General features: G+C 34.5%; 1 protein-coding gene across 1 annotated transcript; it reads left to right on the top strand.

Moving 5' to 3' along the window:
* The first annotated feature begins 2,621 nt into the window (after positions 1-2,621).
* Positions 2,622-15,715, top strand: LOC139894673 (uncharacterized). The gene is made up of 5 exons (XM_071878077.1): positions 2,622-2,665; positions 2,757-2,807; positions 2,886-2,951; positions 3,107-3,602; positions 14,936-15,715. Exons 4-5 carry the CDS (start codon positions 3,357-3,359, stop codon positions 15,713-15,715), a joined length of 1,026 nt encoding a protein of 341 aa, XP_071734178.1. The 5' UTR covers positions 2,622-2,665; positions 2,757-2,807; positions 2,886-2,951; positions 3,107-3,356.
* Positions 15,716-18,467: the final 2,752 nt, after the last annotated feature.

Below are 18,467 nucleotides of genomic sequence, written 5' to 3'. Positions count from 1 at the left end.
TATAGGGGCAGGATCAATGGGGAAGTAACCAATCGGGGGGAAGAAAAAAAAAAATTTCATTTTTTTTTTGAATTTTTTTCCCGGCATCAAGATCACACGAAAATATGAACATTTAGAAAAGACACTTCGTGATGAATGTCATTATTTAGGCAAAAAAACGATCGACAAAAATGACATTCAAGATAATTTTGTTCGTGAAGAATATGAACGTTTTTTTTTCTTCATGTTTTGTGAAGTAAAATTTAGCCCGATTTAGAGTTTAGGGTTTAGGGTTTAGGGTTTGGTGTTTTGGGTTTATTCCATAAACCCAAAACACCAAACCCTAAACCCTAAACTCTAAACCGTTCGTGTTAAAAACTCAATCTAAATCCTAAATTTAAACCCTAAATCTAAACCCTAAACCCTAAATTTCTAAACCCTATGAACCCTAATATCTAAACCCTAATATCTAAACCCTAATAGCTAAAATCTCAACATACGCTCGAAAAACATGATAATTGTTATATATTACTTCTTCGAGCGTTTTCCCGTCAAAATAAAAATATTTATCACAAAGTGTCTTTATTAAATGTTCATATTTTAATCCCATCTATAATGTTCGTGAACAATGTTTTTTCAAAAAACGAAAAAAAAAGTTTTTTCTTCCCCCGCTTTCCTCCGATTGTTTACTTCCCTCTTGATCCTACCACTATATATATATATATATATATATATATATATATATATATATATATATATATATATATATATATATATATATATATATATATATATATATATATATATATGAACATATATATATATATGAACATCAATTTATATACACATGACCATATACATATCACGTGTGCTTCGTTTCACTGATGTCTCGATTCTCACATTTGCCTTTTATACTGTTGGTTAGGTTTGTTGTTACCACTGACTCGGAGGATGAAGAGACTGATGGTGAAGATAGCAAGCCTGAGAAGGAGGATGTGTGTCCTGAATAGTAGGTTTCCCTTTATTTGTCAATAAATAGCTCATCCTGTTGAGTCTTTGCTTTTGTGATGTTGGATTTGTCGAACATGATTTGTTTGAACTACTTTTTTGGTGTGTTTATGATGCAACTTTTAACAACATAATGAACGGTTTTCGAATATAATTTCCACTCCTATATGGAGAATTTGCTTCGACCTTTAGCTTGGTATTCTGTTTCCCCTGTATTTGACTGTTGTGTCCAACAATGCCATTCTAAGCTGCAGTCTTTGGCTGCAGCTAAAGATGCTGCCATTTGTTGATAGAGATACCTAGATTACCCATTGGGGTAAACACCAGCTTTTGTATTTCTGGCATTCTTTGTAGTATGTATGCAGATTTATATGTTTGCTGGCCAGAATCATGTACCATTAATAAATGATTTGGTGCCAGTCAGCACAGTTATCTTAGGTGCGATGGTAACAGTAGGTCACTATGAACCGCTTATTAAAGTGTTAGCATTTGAACTGTAGCAGGGTGCCTTATGATTAGGGTTTCTATTTTAGCCTGCATTATTAGGAGTGGGGCATTACTCTCCAAACCATCTCCACTTACTATTCAGAACTGTGTGAACCTATGGTCACAAGCTGTCATTGTACAACACACAAAGATTTTATGACTACTTTTATAGCTGTATACATGCATAGAGTTATTAGATGCCCGCTTACTTTTCAATGACATTCATGTATTTCTGATTCAAAAACTACAGCTACTTTGTATGTGGATTAGTTTTTCCCCCACCCTTCTTTTTGGTGTTCTCCTCCTTCACCCAGCTCTCCTCCCCGGAACTTTCTTTGCATCATACTTATCATACTGACACTTTAAGCCCCACATATTTGAATATATCTGTGTGTGTATATATATATATACATATATACAGATACATATATATACCTCTATATTTATGTATGTAAATGTATATATAACTGTATAGATATATAAACAAGTGTGTGTATATATATATATATATATATATATATATATATATATATATATATATATATATATATATATTTGTGTACATATGTATATATCTGTGTGTATATATATATATATATATATATATATATATACACACACACACAGATTTTTCAGCTTCTTTTAACAAAGACTACTAATTATGCTAATTAATTATGGGATCCTTTCAGCTTTTTCTTTTATAACTCTTCCCAATTCATACATGTAAGTTATTAGTAACCCTTACGCTAATAAATTGTTTGGAAATACAAAGAGTTGGTGTTACATTATAACCTCACCAACCTATTAAGCCCATTCTCCCAATACCTATACTTTATAAAACCTTCAGAAACTTCATCAGGCTATATACTTCACCCTCTCCAAAAAAAAAAAATAGTTTATACAACCCCAATTCATTCATGTAATATGCCTGCAAATGATATTGCATCCTCATCCACCAACATTGCTAAAGGTAGGTCATTTGTTGTTTACATGTTTATGTTTATATAGTTTCATAATTTTCCCTTTAATTTCTTTTAAAACATGTAAATAGCAGGCAGTGCTCAGTGTGTATCCCTTGCAGAGTTATTCAATGGTCCTATATCAATTTACTCAGCAACCGTGCCTACAGCTGATGGAAAAACACGGATATTTTGTGGTCTGAAGTTAAATGAAAGATTGTCCCTGGAACCAGGTATTGTATCTGCTCTCACCGAATATTAAATTCATCAGCCTGCAGTTGTCTCTCACTTACATAAGCCACACTCACAGACTTCATATTGCAGGCAATCTTCATTTTAACAGCCACGACCAGGCCCGAACAACTACAACAACAAGTAAGCCACATGTTAAATAATATTTCCCTTCTCCTATTATGCTGTCCCATTCCTAAACTCTATTTTCTCCTGTATCAGGTGGATTAAGTAGACAGAAACCACGCCATGGTAAAACGGCCATAAAAAGTGCGCTGAATTCATCAGGTACTTATTCGGTTGTCTAACTACTTATTAATTACACAGTTTACTTTGAGTGACTATTTTAGCATCGTGCTTAGGCTGTTTCAACATTGAAACCCATTTGTTACGCTTTGGCCACCTACTTCGTCACCTAAAACTTTGTTGTATGCATTTTTTAGGCTCAAGTGTGTCTTACCATAACCAAGGACCACCAACGCATAGATGCAGCACTGTGATGCTACAATGTGGTATGATGAAAGGAACACCAAACCCAAGAATACAAGAAATCCCTCCTTCTCGATGTGCTACCAAAATGGCAAAGTGTTACTCCCGAAATTGTAGGAGCCTCCTACACTGTTAAAAACATTGCTTGACTACAATGAACCCGCGGGTCCAAAATTCCGAGAACAAATACGGATTTATAATAGCATGTTTTCTTTCACGTCATTCGGTGCCAAGATCGACCACTCTGTCAACGGGGGTCAGGGTCCTTATACATTTAGAATCAGTGGTCAGACATACCATAAAATAGGCTCACTATTACCAAAAGAAGGAGGGCGACCAAAATATGAACAACTGTATTTTTATGACACTCAAAATGAGATCAAAAATCGCATGCCCGCCTTTGTGGATGCTGATTCAAGAACCTCACTTGACGAAGCACTTACGAATAACCTGTCATAACCCGTCCTTAACCATAAGAACGTGTTAGATAACGTATGATTTCATTGCGAGGTATTGACCTCTATATGCGACATTTTTAAAAGAACAACTGCATATATTTTACATTACAAACCATAATTCTTATTTTGATACAAGCTTTAGACAAAATAAAGATGATTATCGTTTAGCGATAATCTTAGACTTACAAACTTTACATGTGATGATAACAATACGATTTCTAGCATATTTTACATTACAAATCCTCCGATATGCAGTTTTATTTTTGATACAAATATGCATACTCAAGATCTTGTTTAAATTCAACATGTTGCAGCGGAAGCTTCTAATTATCACCTGAGAATAGACATGCTTAAAACGTCAACATAAAGTTGGTGAGATATAGGTTTAATGCCGGCAGCAATATATATATATATAGACCACAAGATTTCATATATAAACGTTTTAATAAAAATATTCTAAGTGGTTGAGCACTTGGTAACCATACTTAACATTTAATCACGTCGCATATTTCCTTTATTATGAAATCTTACTACACCGTACCAAGTGTAGTCACAAAACGAAGTACTGTGCAACCGTTGAATACTGGTCGTCCAGTCCGGTTGGGGTTGTCAGGCCCGATAGATCTATCAACAGGATTCGCGTTTACAATACCGCTGTAAATAACAGTTACCAAGCTACAGGGAAGTATGCCAGTGGTACAACTCAACGTAGAATATATTTTTCAGTTACTTGTGTCCATATCGTAAAACATAAAATACATGTATTCTCATCCCGAAATATTTAGAGTTTAAAAGTGGGACTATATACTCACTTTCGTCTTGAAGATATGTAATTTTGACTTGGTCTCCGATTGATATCACGAACCTATCCATATATAATATATCAATACCTTTTCTTTTTTTAAAACAATCGTCACATATATATACTTATTATACTTTTAATACTTTTAATAATTTCTTAGTCCGTAGTTAGCAGTCCGATGTTAGTAATTCAATTTTAATGGTTCATTTTTAGGTGTTTAATAAACCCCCAATGAAATAAATAAAACCCCCATTGTATATGTATTGGTCGAGATTAATCTTGACCCATGGTACCGGTGTTGTCAAATGACGTGTTGCGTACATAAAGTACCGGTGTTGTCAAATGACGTGTTGCGTACAATCATGGGATCTTATGATTAATCTTCTCGTATTGTTTACGGGTGATCCTGAACCATATAAAATTAAATTATGAGTACATATATATAAAATATCATGTTATTTTAAAAAGATGTAATTTATTTAATTTTTCTCCAATTATTTTCGTGACTAAACAAGTCTTGGATATCCGATTTTGTGTTGGTCATAGTTTCTTCGTTACAACTCCGTTTTCGTTGGTTCAACTTGCCACTTCCTTGGATCGAGTCCCTCTTTAAGACTATGAACTGTAAATACCTTAGTTTGTATTCGAAATCACAGGTCATAGGTCAAACTTTAGTGAAACTTATGAAGTTAATCATTTTCCATCATGTAAACAACCTTAAATGATTATTTTTCTAAAAATACTTATACTTTGAGTTAAATCATGAAATTTTTATGTGTTATCATATTCATAGTAAAAATCATTTTTCCAGAAAATAAACCTCCAATTCAAAGTTTAAGATGGTTTTTAATTATCCAACCCAAAACAGCCCCCGGTTGCACTCCGACGTCGTAAAAACAGTTTTTAAGATGTTCTTTGAAAAACCAAGTTATACCTTGTTAAATTAGAATATATTTAAGTTATATTACAGGTCTTGAAGTATTTTAAAAGTTAAGTTAGAAGGATCTATTTAGTTTGCAAACAAGTTTGAAAACATTCAAACTATGTTCTTGTTGTTAAAATTTTATACCACAAAATAAGATAGCTATATATATATGAATCGAATAAGGTTATGAACAAAGTTACTACCTCAAGTTACTTGGACAAGATTGCTGTAAAAGAGGAGTAAGAACCTAGAACCAAAAGGGTGATGGAATTTGATGAAAGATTGGAAGTAAACTTGTGTTCTTGGAAGGATTCTTGAAGTGTTTTTGTATGAGTTTTCTTATGGTGATTAAGTGATGTTTTTATGGCTAGATCTTCATGGATTTTAGCTGAATGGTTATGGAGGTTAAGGCTCTTAAAAGTGTGTGTGTTTTAGTTAAAGGAAATGTGTAGTAAAATGAAAATGGAATGGAGTATAAATGGTGGTGTAAAAGGTGTATAAGTTTGTAATTTTGTGAAAAAATCTTTTAATCATGTGAAATTGTCATACTAGATAACAAAAGTAGTTACCTTATACATAAGGCATTGAACAAGGGCTGGTTGGTGGTGATTTGATGTGTATATACCAATAGTAAATACGTATAGAAGCTAGGTATGATACGAGTACATGTACTCTAGATATACGTATAGAAATTTTGTGAAAAATGGAATGAGAATTCAAATATAGCTATCTTTTGTGAATATACTTATATTGTTTTATGTATTTAAGTCCTTAAAAAGTGATTAAATACATTACATATACGATATATGTATAAACATTATAGGTTATAAGTATTTATGTCAAATAACGTTACGTATGGTTATCGTTTTGAAAACTTAAGTTAGTAGTTTCAAAATATACTTATAACTTATTGTTATTAATATAAAATGAGAAATTAAAACATCCTTAGATCATGTTAAATATGTATATATACATATATATACACAAACGTATAATTATCATATGTAATATAGTTCGTGATATCATCGGTCAAACTAGACGGTCAAACGTTGTGTAAAACTCATTTCAAAAACATAAGTCTCAACAATTTGGATTGCTTGTCATGTTGGTAAGGTTTAATTTATGTAAATATTAATCTTATAAGTATAGAATGATCGAAAAAGTGCGGGTCATTACAGTACCTACCCGTTAAATAAATTTCGTCCCGAAATTTTAAAATTGTACCTATTTTGCGTCATCGGGAAACAAGTGTGGATACTTTTGTTTCATTTGATCCTCTCGTTCCCAAGTAAACTTGGGACCCCTTTGAGCATTCCAACGAACCTTAACGATCGGTATGTTGCTCTGCTTGAGCCGTTTAACTTCACGATCCATGATTTCGATTGGTTCTTCGATGAATTGTAGTTTCTCGTCGACATGGATTTCTTCAAGAGGAATGGTGAGGTCTTCCTTTGCAAGACACTTCTTAAGGTTTGAGACGTGAAAGGTATTATGTACTCCGGCGAGTTGTTGCGGTAACTCGAGTCGATAAGCTACCGGTCCAATGCGTTCGATGATCTTGAACGGGCCTACATATCTTGGGTTTAGTTTACCCCTTTTTCCAAAACGTATTACACCTTTCCAAGGTGACACCTTTAACATAACCATGTCACCGATCTGAAACTCTAATGGTTTCCTTCGGACATCGGCGTAACTCTTTTGGCGACTACGGGCTGTTTTCAATCTCTCCTTGATTTGTACTATCTTCTCAGTCGTTTCGTGTATGATCTCGGGACCAGTTAATTGTCGATCTCCTACTTCATTCCAACAAATAGGAGATCTACACTTCCTTCCGTACAATGCTTCGAATGGCGCAGCTTTAATGCTCGCATGATAACTATTATTATACGAGAATTCTGCTAATGGTAGATATTTATCCCATCCGTTTCCAAAATCGATCACACATGCCCTGAGCATGTCTTCAAGAGTCTGAATTGTTCTTTCACTCTGCCCGTCAGTTTGCGGATGATATGCGGTACTCATATCCAAACGAGTTCCTAGGGCCTCCTGTAGTGATTGCCAGAACTTTGATGTAAATCTACTATCACGATCGGATATAATGGAAATAGGTATTCCATGCCTTGAAACTATTTCCTTTATATATAATCGTAATAATTTCTCCATTCTATCCGTTTCCTTTATAGGCAAGAAATGTGCAGATTTGGTAAGACGATCAACAATTACCCAAATGGTGTCGTATCCCCAGGCAGTCTTTGGTAACTTCGTGATGAAATCCATGGTAATACCATCCCATTTCCATTCTGGGATTTCTGGTTGTTGAAGTAACCCTGACGGCTTCTGGTGTTCTGCTTTGACCTTAGAACAAGTTAAACACTCCCCAACATATGTTGCAACGTCTGTCTTTAAATTAGGCCACCAATAATGTGTCTTAAGATCTTGGTACATCTTTCCAACTCCAGGATGTATCGAATATCTTGTCTTATGTGCCTCGTTCAATATCAACTCCCTTAATCCACCCAACTTTGGTACCCAAATACGATTTGCAAAATATCGAATTCCATCTTCCCGCATAACGAGTTGCTTCTCATACTTCTTCATTATTTCATTTCCTATATTTTCTTTAGTAAGTGCTTCTCGTTGAACTTCTTTGATTTGTGAGTTGAGATTCATGCGAATTTTTATGTTCATCGCTCGTACTCGAATTGGTTCTCGTTCCTTTCTGCTTAGAGCGTCGGCCACCACGTTCGCTTTCCCGGGATGATAACGAATTTCACAATCATAGTCATTTATTAACTCAACCCACCTACGTTGCCTCATGTTCAGCTGTTTTTGATCGAAAATATGTTGAAGGCTTTTATGATCAGTAAACACAGTGCATTTAACCCCATACAAGTAGTGTCTCCATATCTTCAATGCAAACACGACTGCTCCCAGTTCTAGATCATGCGTCGTATAATTCCGCTCGTGAATCTTCAATTGTCGGGATGCGTATGCAATAACTTTCTTCCGTTGCATAAGAACGCAACCAAAACCTTGTCGCGAAGCGTCACAATATATTTCAAAATCATCGTTCCCTTCTGGTAATGATAAAATAGGCGCCGTAGTTAACTTCTTCTTCAGTAATTGAAATGCACTCTCCTGCTCAGAGGTCCATTCATATTTCTTCCCTTTTTGCGTTAACGCTGTCAACGGCTTAGCTATTCGGGAAAAATCTTGAATAAACCTTCTATAATAACCGGCTAAACCCAAAAATTGGCGTATCTGCATTGGTGTCTTAGGAGTCTCCCATTTTTCAATGGCTTCAATTTTTGCTGGATCAACCTGAATTCCTTTGCTACTAACAACGTGGCCAAGAAATTGCACTTCTTTCAACCAGAAAGCACATTTAGAAAATTTAGCATATAGCTGTTCTTTTCTTAACAACTCTAATATCAACCTTAAATGCTGCTCATGATCTTGCTCACTCTTGGAATAGATAAGAATATCATCAATGAAAACGATAACAAACTTATCTAAATATGGACTACAAACTCGATTCATGAGGTCCATGAATACAGCTGGCGCATTCGTCAATCCAAACGGCATGACCAAAAATTCGTAATGACCGTAGCGTGTCCGAAAAGCAGTTTTCGGTATATCCTCTTCTTTGACACGTAATTGATGATAGCCCGATCTTAGGTCAATTTTCGAGTACACACATGATCCTTGGAGTTGATCAAATAAGTCGTCAATTCTCGGTAGTGGATACCGATTCTTGATAGTTAACTTATTTAATTCACGATAATTTATACACATTCGGAAAGATCCGTCTTTCTTCTTGACGAATAAAATTGGAGCTCCCCACGGTGAAGTACTTGGTCGTATGAATCCACGATCCAGTAATTCTTTTAACTGACTCTGAAGTTCTTTTAACTCGGACGGTGCAAGTCTATATGGAGCACGGGCAACCGGTGCAGCTCCTGGTACAAGATCTATTTGAAATTCTACAGATCTAAATGGAGGTAATCCCGGCAACTCTTCCGGAAATACTTCAGGAAAATCTCTTGCCACAGGCTCATCATTGATGCACTTCTCTTTTTCTTTCTTTTTGACTTTATTAACATGTGCTAAGATAGCATAGCACCCTTTCTCCAAACACTTATAAGCTTTCAAATAACTAATGAGTTTTAGCTTTGAGTTACCCTTCTCTCCATAAATCATTACTGGCGTTTTATCCTTACGAGGAATGCGAATTGCCTTCTTGGAGCACACAACTTCAGCTCCTATTTTGGACATCCAGTCCATGCCGATTATTACATCAAAACTTCCTAATTCTATGGGTATCAAATCAATCTTAAATGTTTCTCCGGCTAAATTTATTTTACAATCACGGCAAATTTTATCGGCTTTAATTAGTTTACCATTAGCTAACTCAATCATGTACTTAGCATCTAGAGGTAATGATGAACAATTCAATTTAGCGTGAAAGTCTCTACACACGTAACTTCTATCAGCACCAGTATCAAATATAATAGATGCGGATAAGTTATTAATGGTAAACGTACCCGTAACAAGCTCCGGGTCTTCACATGCCTCTCTAGCATTAATAACAAATGCTCTCCCACGTGCAGGTCCGATATTCTTCTCTGGATTCGGGCACTGGCTCTTATAGTGACCTTGTTTTCCACACCCAAAACAAGTAATGGTAGCCAAAGCAGTTCTATTTGCATTGGTGGCAGGAGTCTTGGTACCATTTGTATTTGTAACGAGAGCCCTACAATCTTCAGCAAGATGACCCTTTCGATTACATTTGTTGCATAACACATTACAGTAACCAGAGTGATGTTTGTGGCATCGGTTGCATAAAGGATTTTGTCCTTTATAACCAAAGCTTAAACCACTACCCGCACCTTGCGTGTTTTCTTGTTTCTTAAAAGATTGTTGTTGGTTACCTCGATCATAATTTCCATTCCACTTTCTTTTGTTACCTGATACCTTCACATCAGTATTGGATACTTTCTTATCCATGATGACCTGATCCATTAGCTCGTTTGCCATGGTTATAGCTTCATGAATTGTCTTAGGTTTCGATGCTGTAACATTTGCCTTGACCTTTTTGGGCAAACCATCTTTGTACATTTCAATCTTCCGTTCTTCGGTTGGAACCAATTCAGGACATAGCAAAACTAATTCCATGAATCGCTGATTGTAGTTGGTGATTTCAGTACCAATAACCTTCAGACTTCGTAACTCATCTTCCAACTTCCTAACCTCGTTCCTTGGACAATATTCGTTGATTAACATTGTTTTGAATTCTTCCCACGGAGTATCATAAGCTACATCTCCTCCTACAGCCTTCACATAAGTTTTCCACCACGTGAGTGCACTATCTTGTAAAGTGCACGATGCATACTTGGTCATGTCCTTTTCAACACAACCACTGATTTTAAACACAGTCTCCATCTTTTCTATCCACCGAGTTAAACCGATCGGTCCTTCTGTTCCACTGAATGATGAGGGCTTGCAAGCTTGAAAAGTTTTGTAAGTGCACCCCACACGAGGATTTGGGTTAACTGCAGCACCTCTTGCAGCCTCGACCCATAACATTCTGTCGTTCACTCGCTGATTGATGAGTTCCTGGATTTCTTGTTCCGTCATTCGGTTCAATCGCGCCATATTCTTCTATAAGAATGAAAAGAAAATAATTATTCACATGGAATATTATAGATGTAGTGTATATTTACAGTACATTATAGCTTATTAATAATATGAACCAGGTATTATTATAAAAGCCTTTTCTTCTTATTAGCGTTTTATAATTATATCTAGGGTAGTACCTACCCGTTAATGTCCATACTTAATAGCTTAGTACAGAATCAATTACTACCATCTAAATAATACTTAACCATGGAAAATTATTGCATTTCACACTTCACTATTTTACATATGCTTATCTTACATCGAACATTAAACAAACCACACTAATAATATTATACAAAACATTATATGATCCCATGGTTTAATACGGCAGCGCATCGTTTGGTCTATTTTCTAGGACGTTTAGGTTCAAAGAATCGCTTAACGCTTATCCTGGCTGTCTGCCTATATTTTGGCTGTGGGACTGAAGAACTGGATGCCGGGATAGAACGAATAGGAATAGCGGGAATAGGGGTGGTAGTGTCTAGTGGAGTTGGTGCCACATCATCCTTATTAAACTCAAGATTTGAATTTTCTAATTCATTAGCCTTTCGTTTCTTTCCTAGTTCGAACTTGTCTTTCGTAATTTCCTGTATTTCTTCCTCGGGTTCACTTTCCTCCTCGGGTTCACTTTCCTCCTCGGGTTCACTTTCCTCCTCGGGTTCACTTTCCGGGTTCTTTATAGTTGGTTCATCCGGAATTTGTGAGTCTTCCCCAAAGATATTATTTTCGTCATCGGATAGGTTAATGACTGAAACACCATCTGAAGATTCTGATTCGGAGTCGCTGAATGTGATAATAAGTTTTGAGCCCGACATCTATCACACAACAACTAACCCATTAGTACTACATAATATTTACATATAAATTTTAACCAACAATGATAAGCAATGGTTTTTAAAATCAGACCCGGTCAAAGTCCAGACTTACTAATGTATCCTAACGACTTATCAGTTAGACACACTAATGCAAACCTGGTTCGCTAAGACCACCGCTCTGATACCACATGTCATAACCCGTCCTTAACCATAAGAACGTGTTAGATAACGTATGATTTCATTGCGAGGTATTGACCTCTATATGCGATATTTTTAAAAGAACAACTGCATATATTTTACATTACAAACCATAATTCTTATTTTGATACAAGCTTTAGACAAAATAAAGATGATTATCGTTTAGCGATAATCTTAGACTTACAAACTTTACATGTGATGATAACAATACGATTTCTAGCATATTTTACATTACAAATCCTCCGATATGCAGTTTTATTTTTGATACAAATATGCATACTCAAGATCTTGTTTAAATTCAACATGTTGCAGCGGAAGCTTCTAATTATCACCTGAGAATAGACATGCTTAAAACGTCAACATAAAGTTGGTGAGATATAGGTTTAATGCCGGCAGCAATATATATATATATAGACCACAAGATTTCATATATAAACGTTTTAATAAAAATATTCTAAGTGGTTGAGCACTTGGTAACCATACTTAACATTTAATCACGTCGCATATTCCCTTTATTATGAAATCTTACTACACCGTACCAAGTGTAGTCACAAAACGAAGTACTGTGCAACCGTTGAATACTGGTCGTCCAGTCCGGTTGGGGTTGTCAGGCCCGATAGATCTATCAACAGGATTCGCGTTTACAATACCGCTGTAAATAACAGTTACCAAGCTACAGGGAAGTATGCCAGTGGTACAACTCAACGTAGAATATATTTTTCAGTTACTTGTGTCCATATCGTAAAACATAAAATACATGTATTCTCATCCCGAAATATTTAGAGTTTAAAAGTGGGACTATATACTCACTTTCGTCTTGAAGATATGTAATTTTGACTTGGTCTCCGATTGATATCACGAACCTATCCATATATAATATATCAATACCTTTTCTTTTTTTAAAACAATCGTCACATATATATACTTATTATACTTTTAATACTTTTAATAATTTCTTAGTCCGTAGTTAGCAGTCCGATGTTAGTAATTCAATTTTAATGGTTCATTTTTAGGTGTTTAATAAACCCCCAATGAAATAAATAAAACCCCCATCGTATATGTATTGGTCGAGATTAATCTTGACCCATGGTACCGGTGTTGTCAAATGACGTGTTGCGTACATAAAGTACCGGTGTTGTCAAATGACGTGTTGCGTACAATCATGGGATCTTATGATTAATCTTCTCGTATTGTTTACGGGTGATCCTGAACCATATAAAATTAAATTATGAGTACATATATATAAAATATCATGTTATTTTAAAAAGATGTAATTTATTTAATTTTTCTCCAATTATTTTCGTGACTAAACAAGTCTTGGATATCCGATTTTGTGTTGGTCATAGTTTCTTCGTTACAACTCCGTTTTCGTTGGTTCAACTTGCCACTTCCTTGGATCGAGTCCCTCTTTAAGACTATGAACTGTAAATACCTTAGTTTGTATTCGAAATCACAGGTCATAGGTCAAACTTTAGTGAAACTTATGAAGTTAATCATTTTCCATCATGTAAACAACCTTAAATGATTATTTTTCTAAAAATACTTATACTTTGAGTTAAATCATGAAATTTTTATGTGTTATCATATTCATAGTAAAAATCATTTTTCCAGAAAATAAACCTCCAATTCAAAGTTTAAGATGGTTTTTAATTATCCAACCCAAAACAGCCCCCGGTTGCACTCCGACGTCGTAAAAACAGTTTTTAAGATGTTCTTTGAAAAACCAAGTTATACCTTGTTAAATTAGAATATATTTAAGTTATATTACAGGTCTTGAAGTATTTTAAAAGTTAAGTTAGAAGGATCTATTTAGTTTGCAAACAAGTTTGAAAACATTCAAACTATGTTCTTGTTGTTAAAATTTTATACCACAAAATAAGATAGCTATATATATATGAATCGAATAAGGTTATGAACAAAGTTACTACCTCAAGTTACTTGGACAAGATTGCTGTAAAAGAGGAGTAAGAACCTAGAACCAAAAGGGTGATGGAATTGGATGAAAGATTGGAAGTAAACTTGTGTTCTTGGAAGGATTCTTGAAGTGTTTTTGTAAGAGTTTTCTTATGGTGATTAAGTGATGTTTTTATGGCTAGATCTTCATGGATTTTAGCTGAATGGTTATGGAGGTTAAGGCTCTTAAAAGTGTGTGTGTTTTAGTTAAAGGAAATGTGTAGTAAAATGAAAATGGAATGGAGTATAAATGGTGGTGTAAAAGGTGTATAAGTTTGTAATTTTGTGAAAAAATCTTTTAATCATGTGAAATTGTCATACTAGATAACAAAAGTAGTTACCTTATACATAAGGCATTGAACAAGGGCTGGTTGGTGGTGATTTGATGTGTATATACCAATAGTAAATACGTATAGAAGCTAGGTATGGTACGAGTACATGTACTCTAGATATACGTATAGAAATTTTGTGAAAAATGGAATGAGAATTCAAATATAGCTATCTTTTGTGAATATACTTATATTGTTTTATGTATTTAAGTCCTTAAAAAGTGATTAAATACATTACATATACGATATATATATAAACATTATAGGTTATAAGTATTTATGTCAAATAACGTTACGTATGGTTATCGTTTTGAAAACTTAAGTTAGTAGTTTCAAAATATACTTATAACTTATTGTTATTAATATAAAATGAGATATTAAAACATCCTTAGATCATGTTAAATATGTATATATACATATATATACACAAACGTATAATTATCATATGTAATATAGTTCGTGATATCATCGGTCAAACTAGACGGTCAAACGTTGTGTAAAACTCATTTCAAAAACATAAGTCTCAACAATTTGGATTGCTTGTCATGTTGGTAAGGTTTAATTTATGTAAATATTAATCTTATAAGTATAGAATGATCGAAAAAGTGCGGGTCATTACATAACCTGATTACCATGCTTGATGAATCAAGTGCCGTTGCACAAGCCTTTCGTATGGCACGTGATTGGTCAAGTAACAATACAATGTCAGATTGTGGTCTCCGTTTACTCGCGAAGGTAACGACCTCGCAGCAATATAATACGCCTAATGTCACTGAAGTTGCTGCGTTAATTACCGTGGACTTTGGCCACTGTAACTCAACACGGGTTATCAATGTTCAAAAAAAAAATTGCGCCCCACATCGAATATCTGAGATTCACCAGTTATATATGGCATTGCAATACCCATTGCTATTTCCATACGGGGAAACCGGTTACCATGAGGAGATACCATATCACACGAATACTGGCAGAAGGAAAACAACCCGCGGTCACGTTACCATGAGAGAATACTACTGTTACAGAATTCAACAACGGGAAAGCGAGGCTACAACGATTCTTAGAGGTGGTCGATTATTCCAGCAATACTTGGTTCACGCTTATACAGCTGTAGAAGAACAGAGGCTGAAGTGGCTCAGACACCACCAAAATGAGCTACGGCTTGAACTGTACAACAATGTTTGTGACGCTGTTATAAGGGGAGATACATCAGCCACTTCAATTGGGAAGCGAATTATTCTGCCATCTTCACACACAGGCAGCCCACGATACATGGTTCAAAACTACCAGGATGCAATGGCTTTATACCGAGAATATGATAACCCCGATTTGTTTATCACTTTCACTTCCAACCCTCGATGGCCCGAGGTTGATACGATGATGAAATGTCCCGTTCTTATTGATTAAAAACGTTCCATATTAATTGATTTCGTTGCGAGGTTTTGACCTCTATATGAGACGTTTTTCAAAGACTGCATTCATTTTTAAAACAAACCATAACCTTTATTTCATAAATAAAGGTTTAAAAAGCTTTACGTAGATTATCAAATAATGATAATCTAAAATATCCTGTTTACACACGACCATTACATAATGGTTTACAATACAAATATGTTACATCGAAATCAGTTTCTTGAATGCAGTTTTTACACAATATCATACAAACATGGACTCCAAATCTTGTCCTTATTTTAGTATGCAACAGCGGAAGCTCTTAATATTCACCTGAGAATAAACATGCTTTAAACGTCAACAAAAATGTTGGTGAGTTATAGGTTTAACCTATATATATCAAATCGTAACAATAGACCACAAGATTTCATATTTCAATACACATCCCATACATAGAGATAAAAATCATTCATATGGTGAACACCTGGTAACCGACAATAACAAGATGCATATATAAGAATATCCCCATCATTCCGGGACACCCTTCGGATATGATATAAATTTCGAAGTACTAAAGCATCCGGTACTTTGGATGGGGTTTGTTAGGCCCAATAGATCTATCTTTAGGATTCGCGTCAATTAGGGTGTCTGTTCCCTAATTCTTAGATTACCAGACTTAATAAAAAGGGGCATATTCGATTTCGATAATTCAACCATAGAATGTAGTTTCACGTACTTGTGTCTATTTTGTAAATCATTTATAAAACCTGCATGTATTCTCATCCCAAAAATATTAGATTTTAAAAGTGGGACTATAACTCACTTTCACAGATTTTTACTTCGTCGGGAAGTAAGACTTGGCCACTGGTTGATTCACGAACCTATAACAATATATACATATATATCAAAGTATGTTCAAAATATATTTACAACACTTTTAATATATTTTAATGTTTTAAGTTTATTAAGTCAGCTGTCCTCGTTAGTAACCTACAACTAGTTGTCCACAGTTAGATGTACAGAAATAAATCGATAAATATTATCTTGAATCAATCCACGACCCAGTGTATACGTATCTCAGTATTGATCACAACTCAAACTATATATATTTTGGAATCAACCTCAACCCTGTATAGCTAACTCCAACATTCACATATAGAGTGTCTATGGTTGTTCCGAAATATATATAGATGTGTCGACATGATAGGTCGAAACATTGTATACGTGTCTATGGTATCTCAAGATTACATAATATATAATACAAGTTGATTAAGTTATGGTTGGAATAGATTTGTTACCAATTTTCACGTAGCTAAAATGAGAAAAATTATCCAATCTTGTTTTACCCATAACTTCTTCATTTTAAATCCGTTTTGAGTGAATCAAATTGCTATGGTTTCATATTGAACTCTATTTTATGAATCTAAACAAAAAAAGTATAGGTTTCTAGTCGGAAAAATAAGTTACAAGTCGTTTTTGTAAAGGTAGTCATTTCAGTCGAAAGAACGACGTCTAGATGACCATTTTAGAAAACATACTTCCACTTTGAGTTTAACCATAATTTTTGGATATAGTTTCATGTTCATAATAAAAATCATTTTCTCAGAATAACAACTTTTAAATCAAAGTTTATCATAGTTTTTAATTAACTAACCCAAAACAGCCCGCGGTGTTACTACGACGGCGTAAATCCGGTTTTACGGTGTTTTTCGTGTTTCCAGGTTTTAAATCATTAAGTTAGCATATCATATAGATATAGAACATGTGTTTAGTTGATTTTAAAAGTCAAGTTAGAAGGATTAACTTTTGTTTGCGAACAAGTTTAGAATTAACTAAACTATGTTCTAGTGATTACAAGTTTAAACCTTCGAATAAGATAGCTTTATATGTATGAATCGAATGATGTTATGAACATCATTACTACCTTAAGTTCCTTGGATGAACCTACTGGAAAAGAGAAAAATGGATCTAGCTTCAATGGATCCTTGGATGGCTCAAAGTTCTTGAAGCAAAATCATGACACGAAAACAAGTTCAAGTAAGATCATCACTTGAAATAAGATTGTTATAGTTATAGAAATTGAACCAAAGTTTGAATATGATTATTACCTTGTATTAGAATGATAACCTACTGTAAGAAACAAAGATTTCTTGAGGTTGGATGATCACCTTACAAGATTGGAAGTGAGCTAGCAAACTTGAAAGTATTCTTGATTTTATGAAACTATAACTTTTGGAATTTATGAAGAACACTTAGAACTTGAAGATAGAACTTGAGAGAGTTCAATTAGATGAAGAAAATTGAAGAATGAAAGTGTTTGTAGGTGTTTTTGGTCGTTGGTGTATGGATTAGATATAAAGGATATGTAATTTTGTTTTCATGTAAATAAGTCATGAATGATTACTCATATTTTTGTAATCTTATGAGATATTTCATGCTAGTTGCCAAATGATGGTTCCCACATGTGTTAGGTGACTCACATGGGCTGCTAAGAGCTGATCATTGGAGTGTATATACCAATAGTACATACATCTAAAAGCTGTGTATTGTACGAGTACGAATACGGGTGCATACGAGTAGAATTGTTGATGAAACTGAACGAGGATGTAATTGTAAGCATTTTTGTTAAGTAGAAGTATTTTTATAAGTGTATTGAAGTCTTTCAAAAGTGTATAAATACATATTAAAACACTACATGTATATACATTTTAACTGAGTCGTTAAGTCATCGTTAGTCGTTACATGTAAGTGTTGTTTTGAAACCTTT

Source organism: Rutidosis leptorrhynchoides, chromosome 1 (genome assembly GCF_046630445.1).
Source record: "Rutidosis leptorrhynchoides isolate AG116_Rl617_1_P2 chromosome 1, CSIRO_AGI_Rlap_v1, whole genome shotgun sequence".
NCBI lineage: Eukaryota > Viridiplantae > Streptophyta > Magnoliopsida > Asterales > Asteraceae > Rutidosis > Rutidosis leptorrhynchoides.
Note: the sequence above shows the minus strand (reverse complement) of the source record. Positions and strands in the feature narration are given on the sequence as shown.

Bases quoted from the DNA above. Each gene is read 5' to 3' on its own strand.
- LOC139894673 (XM_071878077.1), top strand. From the start codon at position 3,357: ATGTTTTCTTTCACGTCATTCGGTGCCAAGATCGACCACTCTGTCAAC. The intron at 3,603-14,935 runs CTGTCATAACCC...TCATTACATAAC, and splicing joins ACGAAGCACTTACGAATAAC to CTGATTACCATGCTTGATGA.